This window comes from Sitophilus oryzae, unplaced genomic scaffold, assembly GCF_002938485.1.
Source record: "Sitophilus oryzae breed Bouriz unplaced genomic scaffold, Soryzae_2.0 scaffold_857_pilon_pilon, whole genome shotgun sequence".
NCBI classification, from domain to species: domain Eukaryota; kingdom Metazoa; phylum Arthropoda; class Insecta; order Coleoptera; family Curculionidae; genus Sitophilus; species Sitophilus oryzae.
Window position 1 is genome coordinate 1,741,113 of NW_022147480.1, and position 12,474 is coordinate 1,753,586.

Genomic DNA, 12,474 nt, shown 5'->3' on the forward strand with positions numbered 1-12,474 from the left:
ATTAAAATTATCAATTTTCTTTTTGTTTGTGCTTTTTGGCCATTAAAATTTAAATCTTAATTTTGTTTCAGAAACCAAAAAAATACCATTTTCTTTATTTTGGGAACTGATTAATTTTTTTTATTGCTATATGGATTATTTTTCATTAAAAGTCATTAGTAAGGACTGAGTTTTATTCATAAATACAACATTTTCATTCATCTCAAAAATTATGAAAAATAATAGATGATTCCATATAAGTTTGGTTGTGTGTATTTCAAAATTTTTAACGGTTTCGCGGACGGCTCTTTTAACGGTAAAATACGAAAGAAAAAACATTGAGTGGCTTTGAAAAAAATTCACTGTAGAAAATGCCATATGAAATATAAAACCACAAATATCTGCGAAACCGTTAAAAATTTTAAAATACTCTAAATACAAAAAATGTTCATTTTTTAATTCTTCATCTATTGAAAAAATAATATAGAGTGTTCCATTTAAAAAAAAAACTCTGAAACTATCGAAATATATTTACTCATATCTTAGGATTGTGTAAAGTGATCTGAAGGGAAGCCAAAAATGCAATAATATACAGGGTGTTCCACTCACACTTCTTTGAGCCACCCTATAGAAGTTAAAATATTTTCTTAAAATACATCCTAGTACATACTTTAGGCTTGTACTTAAACAAAATTCCCCAGTTTTTTATTCTAGTTGCTACAGAATTTTGAATTTAGAATGAGTGGGAGGGGGGTTAATCACTTCGACCTTACAGATCCATTGTGTCCCCCTTTCTTGAATCATAACTCATCATACAGTCCCAGGGCTTTGACAAAATCCAGTATCTGGGACGGTTTTATAGAGGGTAGTTCTCCATCTCCAATATCAGTCGTACAAAAATTCATGGCACGAATGGTTGTCGTCTCGGCGCACTCAGTGATGAGGTGTACTGGTGTTTCCCCATCTTCCCCACAGAATCTGCATTCGCCGTTTCTTCTTAGTTTCAATCTATTGAGGTGTTTATTGAGGAGACAGTGTCCTGTTAAAAACCCCGTGACAATCCGAAGATTGTTCTTACTCAGACCCAGGAAGATCTGTGATTTTTCTTGATCATAAGCCCTCAGAAACTTCTTCGAGTGTCTTAGACCATTGCAAGATTTCCATTCCAGGTTGCGGATGGAATCTTCCAAGTTCTTGAGTTCCGCCTTGAGTTGGTTACCACTTGGAAAGCAGAACGGTTCTGGTCCAGTTAGTGGAGTGTTCGCTCCTTTCCTAGCTAGATTATTTGCTTTTTCATTGCCTTCTATCCCTTGGTGAGCAGGCACCCAGTGTAGGAGCAGTTTACCTAATTTATTCAGCTTCTCTATGCATTCTTTGACCAATTTCGAATTGATTGATACTGAGTTGATCGCCTTTAACGCTGCTTGACTATCAGACAAGATGGCTATTTCTTGTTTCCGATAGTTCCTATCTAAGATAAGTTGTACGCATCTCTCGATAGCGTAGATTTCTGCCTGTAGGATACTAGGGTAAGTGCCCATTGGTTCGGAGTAATTAGCTCTCGGCCCAAACACTCCGATCCCTGTTCCCGTATTGGTTTTGGAAGCATCAGTATACCAAGTTATGGTATGGTCTTTTAACTGCTGTTGCTACAGATGCCCGACGCACTATTGCCGGACCCTGTATATGTGACATAAATATCTAGGTAAGTCATTAGTCCTTATTAACATTTTCACCAGTTTTACACAACTAATAATTTGTTCACCACCTCTCCATAATGCTAGAAACACACTTTATATTACTAAGTACCAATTTAAACTTATAATAACAAGAAGAATCGCAAGTAACGTATTCAAGTGTTCATGTTCTCTTCGTATAGAATTATTGCAGATCGCTGATTATTATGCGAAAACACTCCAATCAACTTGGATAACGGTACTAAAAAGAAATAGCGTAGCCATATTAACGGAAAATTAACGTAAACCCCATTTTGCGTTTCTCAATCTATCGATAATCGAGTACGTACATATGTTTAATATAAATTTTAGTGTTATTTTAAACATTGTTAACTAACAGGTAGTTACCCATATTTTTATGTTTACAGTTTACTAATTTTCTTTGATTTTTTTTAGTATAATTGACACCATTTTCTTAATTAGGTATTTTTAAAAACACTAAAATATTTAAATAATTAACTGTATTTAATATAACTAATCATTTTTAATTATATAAAGGAAAAGAAAAATAAAGTAATTTATTTTCAAAAATTGGACTGGACCAACAAAAATGAATAGTTAATCAAAAACGGTCAATAAAAATAGATGGGGAATATCTTAACCATCTAAGATTAGCTGATAACATAGTCCTAATTGCCAATAGTCGTGAAGAACTGCAAGCACAAATTAATGTCTGTATTAACTAAATACATAGAAAATTGATCTTCGTCGAAGAGTTTATAATCTTGTTGGGCGAATGGCGAAACGAGATATTGTCGTCATTTATCGGGATCAAAACATTAGCAAATCGACAATTTATCGCACAATCAAAGAATGTGAAGAAGGATGCAATCAAGGGGAATTTCAATCAAAGCGTCAGGGAAATTCTTAGGCAAGTCGAAAATAACGGTCCCTTGTCCACTGTTTGAAGAAGGAAGCATCATGTGGATGACGAAATAATATTTTGGCCGGATCTCGCTCCATGCCATTACGCGAGAATCACTGGTATGAAGCGAACAACATCAACTTTGTACCGAAAGTAGACATTCCCCCTCAGGCTCGCCCAATCGAAGAGTTCGGAAAGTCTACAATAACGGGTGGGAAGCACAAAACGAAGAACAATTGCGACGCCGTATATTCAGAAAAATTAGAGACATCGACGCCGAAGTTGTCCAAAGGATGATGCAACGCAGTCAGGGGAATTCTTAGGCAAATCGAAAATAACAGTCCCTTGTCCACTGTTTGAATTTTATGTTATAATTAGGATAGTAAACATAGGTTGTTTAAAAATATAATAAAAATATAAAACTATTTTTATAAGAGTTGTCAGTTTCTGATTTTTCTCCCAAAACTTGAGGACCATACGACCATACGTTATTATGAAATTAGCAGGGATTGTACCCGCTATTTTAGTATGATTAGCTGGTGAATAACACACTAGCATAAAATACTTCATTTTAAAAAACATAAAAAATAGTATGTGCATATCTTTAATACCTTTAAGAAGATTAATCAGTATTAAGTAGGTAATTAGAAACCAAGAAACGTATTATGTTTATAAATATACAGTTTTAATTAATATTCTTTTATTACATAATTTTCCTAATAAGGCACTTTTAGAAAACACAAAGCATTAAAATAGTTAAAAACCCAATTATCTGCATTTAGTATTATTTATATATCTTTAATTATCATTATAACAGAGAATTATTATTATTGTTGGTTCAGTGACACCAATGCCATTATTGACACAAAAATTAAAAAATAAATATATTTTCATATTTATGGATATTTTTCGCTGTAATCATTGTCATTGATTAACGTAATGAAACGTAATTCAATTAACAATAGAGTTTAAATAAAGGCTATTATAGGATAAAACAAAGATGTCAAGATTGTTTACTTGAAAATTTCCTTTTTAGGCAGTGAGGAATGCCAATGGAACTAATCGCGAGAATCTTGACACAGATTTGCTTAATTTTCAACCATTTCCAGCAAGCAAATTTCGATTTTACAACTAGTAACTTTCTCGATTAATTTTACTGAACAATTGGCACCTTAATTTTGGTAAAATCTTACTAATATATAAAATCCTTAAGTGACTATGATTACCACTGATTAATCACGATCCTGCTCAAACCACCTCAACGTAAGATGCTCAATTTTGGCATACAGGTTGATTCTAGGGTGTAGAGGTTCGATAAGAAGGGATTTTTAAAAATTCCAGTTCCAAAGGGGTGAAACCACCCCTCAAATATTACAATATTTTTTATTTAAAAAACGGTCAAGTTTCCGAAAAAACGCTTAAACACGTATATTTTATTTTGTTTTTTTACATATTTTAAGTTTTTTTAAAAATGTATACAGGGTGTTTCGAAAAATCTGGTCATTGATTTATCACGATCCTGCTTAAAGCGCTTGACGTAAAAAGCTGATTTTTGGAAAACGGATTTACTTTAGGGTGTAGAGGTTCGATAAGAAGGGATTTTTCGAAACTCGAATTCTAAGGGGGTGAAACTATCCCTCAAATATTAAAATATTTTTTATTTAAAAACCGGTGAGTTTTTCGGAAAAACTCTTAAACAAGTATATTTTATTTTGTTGTTTTACATATTTTAATATTTTTTAAAAATTTATACAGGGTGTTTCATAAAATTGAGTAATCACGATTGAGACCATTGAGTAATCACGACTCTGCTTAAACTGCTTGACGTTTAAAGCTGATTTTTGGCAAACGGATTGACTGTGGGGTGTAGAGGTTCGAAAAGGAGGGGTTTCTCAATTGTTTTTTTCTCATGCTGACATAAATGTGAGAAAAATTTATCCAGTTTGTATGTTAATGGAAATTCTTGCTTTGCTTTATCGTCACCATTACAAATGATTAATTCGACGCGAACGAAGTCGCGGGTACACGCTAGTATATTTAATAATTTATTAAAAAATCCTGCAAATATTCTGTTTGTATTAAGAGTTCTTTAGGTTGATGGAACTCATCAAGAAAAACTAAAAAAAAAAAAGCATTCAACAGCTGCATCCTACCTGTTTGGCTTAGTAGGCTTAGAAACTATCGCAAAAAATGAGTTGTACAAAGGGTTATGGAGAGAATCATGTTAGAAGTCACCCTAAGAGACCAGAAACACCCATATACAGTGAAAAACTGTAGTAATAGATGTTGCTCAAAGAGTGGCAAGCCTGAAGTGGCAATGGATCAGATAGGGTGGCGCAACAGGGTCCAGACCAAAGGTCCAGACCGATGGCCTCAAAAAGTCATGCTGTGGAGACCAAGGGAAACTACAGGCAATGCGATTTATTTGCGCTTAGTATCATTTTTTAATAACATTTTAGCATATTTATGGTTTATTTGAAATTATAACATGCGGTTCATAACGACAATTTGACTCGAAATACCAAGTGTGTGGTACCAAATTATTCGTAAAAAAATGCTTTTTCCAAATATGCTAATGAGTCACCCTTGTTCCATTTGAAAAAATTGAGATATGATTAAAAATACGATTTGGGCATCTTTTAACCGGCCAGAACAAGACACTAAAAACATTAGACTATCAAAACTTTTGTTTCCAAGGCTCTTTGATTAAAAATTAATATTTTTAATACAGCCATGGCACTTTAGATACAATGGGGACTCTTAAGCAGGCTAGAAGACCTGGATTACGCAGACGATCTATGCATCTTTTCCCATTCACATTCGGATATGTCTCAAAAATTTCTTAGACTCCAAGAGGAAGCTAATAATGTCGGTCTTCAAATCAACGTGGCGAAAACCAAAGAAATGAGGTCAAATACTCCCAACAACCAAGATCTATACCTCTCCAACCGAGCCATCGAAAGAGTTGATGAATTTCAGTACTTGGGAAGTATGGTTCACAGCGATGGGGGCACAGAGAAAGATATAGAGGAAAGGATTTTGAAGGCACAAAGAGCTTTTGGCATGCTTACACCTGTGTGGAACGCCTCTATATATAGCAAAAAAACTAAAGTCCAGCTCTTCATTAGCAATGTCAAATCTATTTTGCTTTATGGATGCGAAACATGGAAGGTTACGCGTGGTCTCATGGATCGCCTACGGTGTTTGTTAACAAGTGTCTTCGAAGAATATTGAGAATTTTCTGGCCCAATCAAATTAACAACGAAGAACTGTGGAGAAGAACATCACAAAATCGAATAGATATCGAAATTAAGAAAAGAAAGTGGGGCTGGATTGGGCAAATTTTGCGCAGACCCCGCAGAGATATCGCTAGACAGGCACTTGAATGGAATCCACAGGGAAGACGTGCCAGGGGAAGACCAAGGAATATACTCTGTTTTTTTTCTCAGGTAAGATTTCGACAGACGATGACAGAAGAAAAGCAGATGACGTTCCATACCAATCTATTTATTTTACTAAAAAAAGTTTCTAATAATTTTTAAGTTATCTATGGATGCCATATTTAAATATAAAAGGAATCATGCGTCATGTCTTGTTATTTTTAACCAGTTTTATTGGTTTATTTAAAAATGACAGATCGTATTTCAATTTTATTGGTTTGACGGAACGATGAACGACAAACGGACGCCGATGCGTATGAACTCGCCTTTAGATTTTTGTCATTTTTGACGCTTGTCAAAGTCTTGCCAAATTATAGGTTATAATTTTGTGTCAACTTTGTTAAATACCCTGCGTTTTGGAAGATGATGCAATTTGATTCGTATTATTACTAAACCCAGAGCACAGTTTATGGTTAATACTCGCTGCCCAGGCAGAAAGTCTTATACACCAATGAAGTTGCCATCGATAAAGTTTGTATACCATTTCGTCGTAGATAAGTGCATCTCGTATATGGTAGAAGGATCAAACTAAACACATACTAAAAACTGGAGTAGCTGTAAAATATCGACATCACACGATAGGTAAATAATGGATTTTAGTACTGCAGAAAAATAATGTCAAAAGGTACTGGTTTAAAAAAAATTAAGATTAAAGTTAATTAATCAACCTTTAAGGTATAAAATTTGGTAGGTGTTATTATTAATAAAATAGTTTTTGTTTTATTTACCTATGTTGTTTTATTTATTCCTGTGGAATATTACAAATTTGTATTTGTACATAAGTTATATTGATAAATATAATCATAAATGCGGGTATAGTTTCATAAAGCTTGAAAGTAAATAATAGTTTTATTTTATATTTTTTGGTATGTAGTGTCTTGCACATACCGTTTTTATTAAATAAAATAACTCGATTACATTTTTTCAGTTTTATACAGTTTTTTTCACGATATTTTGAAGTAATCACTTGTCATCTTGTCAATCAAATTTTAAATATTTCCTGCTATGCGTTCCAGTTGTACCAACTTATTTCTTTGTAAAATAAAATAAACTACTTTGAAATTAAAATGACAGACACATCTATCACTGTCAAGGATATTCTCGTTGGACAGACTATACCTGGAGAAGAACAGTAACCTCTGAAGCCCAAGAGGTCGGGAAAACATGGGGAGAGATCAAACAGACCGCTCAGAATAGGATCAGATGGAAACATCTCTTAGAAGCCCTATATCCCACGAAGGGATGAAGGGGACATATATATATATATATATATATATATATATATATATATATATATATATATATATATATATATATATATATATATATATATATATATATATATATATATATATCTTTAGACTGAAATTTAAAATACGATTTTTTTAAGCGAAAACGTAAAAAATTCACATATGATATGTCATTCTATTCAGAGTGTCATTTTCTATCTAATAAAGTGGTGTAAAATATACCGAGGGTGCCAGTTAAAAATCAAAAGTTGTAATAATTTCCGGTGAAAGAGGAAGTGACCAAAAACAATTGAATACGTCAATCAATCCTGATTTATATCATACTAACGTACCAAATCTCGTTTTTTTATCTAAAAAAATAAAAATTTTATAAGGGTTGTAGGTATGTATTGTGTTAAAAACTTAGTTACAAATTGCAATGAAAAATCGGTGACAAAATGACAAATTTTATTTGACACTTCGTCAAACGTCAAAGTAAAAAAAGGAGTCATGGCAAAATTACAAATTTTAATGATGTTCCTATATATGTTTTCTTTTAAAGAATTTTTAATATTTCTTTTAATAAATAATATTTGTGGCTTGTGGCTTATCGCCCTCTTGACGAGACGACAGCGGTTAAAATAGGGCAGTTCCGCTCTGGTTCCATTTCCGCTACGACCATATATATTAAATGCACCTCTTCAGTGATAATTTCATTTCTATACGTATGATTAAAGCAAGACGTTACTGCGCTTCCTGTATTTCTGCAGCGTGGTTAACCGTTCTGAACATAACCATATATATTTAGTAAAAAAAAAAAATTTGACATATGCCAGAGCGGTTAATTCAAATTTAAACGTTTAAGTGTGTTTAAAAATTGAAACGGTGGTACGGCATTTAATTTTATGTCTATAAAACTTTTAGTGTGCACTTATTCATTTACACCTTAAAGTTAATTTATTTCAAAAAATTAATCAGATTTTTGCTCACCCTGTATAAATTATACAATTTTTTTTTATCTTAAGACAACAGAACTTACCGACCGAGTAAAAAATTGAGTTCTTTTATGTCAAAAATTTTGACTAATGTTTTTTGGAAATATTTTATAATTAGAAACTTTACTTATTCTGTAAATCTTCCTCTAGGAGATGCAAGACCTTGTCGTTGGTGGGGAAGCTCCTGGTCAGGTGCTGGGGGGAATCCCCTCTAACACTTTGCTTGGTCTGAGAAGCATCTCACTCATCGTCTTGTCCCTGACTGTAGTGTCGTGGCCAGGGAATTAATTGCACCAAAACATATAACTATACCGGGCGGGGCTACGGACAGCCTCAACCTTGGGGCACCGGGGGGCACCCCATTGTATTTTACCCCTTACTTCTACATGCGGGGCTCTGTAGAAGTGGACCGACTGTCCCTAGCGACTCATAGGAACACTATGAGATCTGATAATAATAGTAATAAAAACATTACCGGTGAAGCTGTGGGGAAACCCCCTAGCGACACTGGGAACAGTAACAATGAAAGTTCCAAGGGGCCAAACCCAAAGAGAACTACAGGAGAGGTGGCTGGCACTTGCGTGAGACCATCCTCCGCAAGTGGCATACAAGCTACCACCTCCTCCAAGGGTCGGGAGCCTACCTCCTACCTCTAAACCCAACAGGCGACACAAGCTACCGTTTCGTCTACCCGGCCTGGGTCGTAGCTCCTCGACTGTGAGGGACACGGGTCTCCGTAGAAAGTCCTGGGACTGTATGATGAGTTATAACTCAAGAAAGGGGGACACAATAGATCTCTAAGGTCGCAGAGATTAACCCCCCTCCCACTTATTCTAACTAACTATTCTGTAAATACAACTAGAAGAGTCTCAGACACACACTTTTACTATCAAAATTCTTCACAAAAAAAAGTATCTTTATCTTAATGTATATTTAGTAAAATAAACGTTTACTGTCAGTTTGGGGCTATTTTAGGTTTGAACTTATCGATGCACTAAAAGAAACAAAGTAATTTTTAAAAGCTTCAAGATATAAAAAGACTCTAAAAGCTTAGATACTTTAAATAATATAGTTGTTTTAAAACCAAATTTTGATTAGATTCCTGGTAGAGTATTTTTCTGATCTTTGAGCCCCTTTTATACTCGTGTTTATTTACTATTTGAGATTAACCAGGGTTAAAAAACTTTTTTTTATTATCTTAAACACGTTTCAAAGTCAAAACTATGGTTAAAACACTGTTAAAGGTGTTTTAAATTAAACGTAGTTATAAACTATACCGGGTTTGTCTCAAAAGAGGCTCACCCCTATAACTTTTTAATTTTTTCAGATAAATAAACGAGATTTGGTATGTTAGTATATGACATAAATCAGGATTGATTGACGTATTCAATTGTTTTTGGTCACTTCCCCTTTCACCGGAAATGACTACAACTTTTGATTTTTAAATGACACCCTCGGCTTTTCTTACTTTATTTGATAAAAAATGACACGCTGAATAGAATGTCATATCATCATCTTTTGACATTCTCTCATATTGTTTATTTATTTGAAATTGCGGTTCGTAACGACAATTTGACTCCAAATACCAAGTATGTGCTACCAAACAATTCGTAAAAAATTCTTTTTCTAAACATGCTAATGAGTCACCCTCGTTCCATTTGAAAAAATTGAGATATGATTGAAAATACGATTTGGGCATCTTTTAACCGGCCAGGATAAGACACGAAAAACATTACAGGATCAAATCTATTTTTCCAAGGCTCCTTGATTAAGAATTAGTGTTTTTAACACAACCCTGTCACTCTAGATTGAAATTTAAAATACGATTTTTTTAAAGCAAAAATGGCAGAAGTTCATTGGCGTAACTACAGTGGTGCGGGGCCACCCCCAGGTACTGCTGGGCACCCCCCAGAGAAATCTTGAATTATGACTCTTGGCTACGTATTAATTTTTATTTGCTTGTGATGTAGTAATGTAGTATGACGTTTCCTAGTTTTTTTTTAGTTAAAATGATTTTGTTGTGTTCAAAAATTGTGATAATTTTTATTTTTTTAGAAAATTTGTAGGTACTTAAGTAATCTACAGGAACACGGTTTGATAACCAAGTCTATGAAATTTATTGATAGAGAAATTCATGTAAAAGTTTCATTCAAAAAATGTGTTTTTTAATATTATTCTTCATTTTTTAAAGAACAATAAACCTAGGCCCCCCTGGGCTCAACCCCAGACCACTCCAGGATGAATTGCTAGTTACGCTAATGGGTTATTACTTTTGAGAGACATTTTTCAGTCCGCCGACTGTTTAGTTGCAGATTTGTAAGCAATGAATTCTTATGGAGCTGCGCTCACATGCAATCAAATAGTCGTCCAATCGGTTTTGTAAGGATGTATTGTTTTCATTATTGCATTACGCTAACCAACCTATTAACAAAACCCGCCAAAAATGTCCAAAACTGACTTAATAATATTATTAAACTTATTCCAAATAATATCTAAGCGACTTCTAACCAATTTCTCTGTGTTTCTTATAAAAAAAGTTCTCACTCCAAACGAACAGAGAAATTTAATAATGTCCTACTTAATCGGCAGTCGTACTTTTACATCCAACTGTAAACCGAGAAATTCCTCAAATAACTTACGTTCAAATAGAAACAAGCATCCACAGAGTACCACCAACACACGGAGTACAACCCCGAAGGGTTGCCTCCCTCTACACGTCATTATCCCGAACTAACTCAAAGTCTGCGTAAAAACGAATTAAGTTCGCGGCGTACCGAACGTACGTATCTGGTACGACTTGGAAACAAATCGCGCGCCTCGTTTCTGTTTAGAGCACGGTGGAGAACTGGCGGACGCGTTCTAGATTGCGGTGGTACCTGAAGACACTACTTCTTCCATTTCTTCGGGTACTACAGGTGGAAGGAAGCACGAACGCGGACGGCTTTTTTCGGCACTGACCTATTGATTGGTTGTAGTTTGAGCCGGTGATTAATAAGAGACATAGTGGCAAGGAAAGTTAGTGAAATGAACAAGTTTTTGTCAGGAATTTTGTTTTGCACATGATGCTTTATGGTATACCAACCAGAGCTGTAACATGTCAGTTTTAAAAACACTTAATTCTTAAGAGTCCATTTTACTAGTCCGAAAAAGTAGCCAAATAAGCGTTCGGCATTTAACGTTTTATGTAAAACTGGCTAGGTATTTTTACACAAATGAAGAAGGAAATTAAAGATAAAGAATTATACTAAACACACCGGAGAAATCTAGGGATATCATTTTATTAAAATTAAAAATAAATGTTTTGAATAAACAACCACATATTTGTAGGCCGATTCTTTCTACTTCGATTGAAACGAAGTAGTCACACTGGTTATTTCTAAATTTGGGATATTTGCAGAAGTGTTTTTTGTCAAATGTATAAAAAGCACCTAGCATCAATTGTTCGAATTTAACCTGTACAGGCTATGTTTTTATGATAACTGGCCAAAATTCATTCAAATAACTCTGTTTAGTATTAAACGACATTATGGAGCGTAGACATCTTAACAGAGACGAAATGCTAAGGGCCATGGGTATGCTCGAAGCTGGAATGCGCCAAATCGACGTAGCTAGAGCATTAAATTCAACGAAAAGTGTAATATCGCGATTAAGTGCACTCTACCGTGAAAGTGGTGATGTTGCTGAAAGGCACACAGGGCGACATCGCATTACTACCTTTCAGCAAGATCATTTTTTACAATTAAATGCTCGACGCCGACCGACTCTTACAGCACTAGAACTTAGTTTAGTTTTTAGTTCTCCAGGAAACACATAATGTAACCGTTAGTCCTGACACTGTTCGTAATGATTAAGACAGGTCAACTTAAGAAGCAGACGCCCCTGGAGAGCTCAACCCTTAACGAGAGGAAATCGAGAGGTACCATATTTGTCGGCTCAAGATCATGTTCAGTGGTCGAATGAACAATGGGCCAATGTTCTCTTCACGGATGAGTCATGCTTTGGAATTCATCCGGATTCGAGAAGACTTAGGGTATGGAGAGAACCGGGAAATTTTATTCGGTTGGATCATGTTCAGGAAGTGCACCCTTATCAAGGTGGAATAGTTATGGTCTGGGGAGGAGTCCAATTAGGCCGAAAAACCGATCTCGTTTTTCTTGAAAGGTTTCTAACAGGAATCACATATCGTGATTTAATTCTTGAGCCTGTCGTGTTACCATATGCCAATGATTT

The 12,474-nt window shown here is 34.7% G+C and overlaps 1 protein-coding gene across 1 annotated transcript in view; it reads right to left on the bottom strand.

Moving 5' to 3' along the window:
• The window catches only part of LOC115889938, a 73,695-nt gene extending 62,605 nt beyond the window's left edge, over window positions 1-11,090 (bottom strand). Inside the window, exon 1 of the mRNA XM_030910042.1 lies at window positions 10,884-11,090. Coding sequence (XP_030765902.1) covers window positions 10,884-10,965 — 82 coding nt within the window. The 5' untranslated portion in view covers window positions 10,966-11,090. The remainder of the gene's footprint in view (window positions 1-10,883) is intronic.
• Between the last annotated feature and the right edge of the window lie 1,384 nt (window positions 11,091-12,474).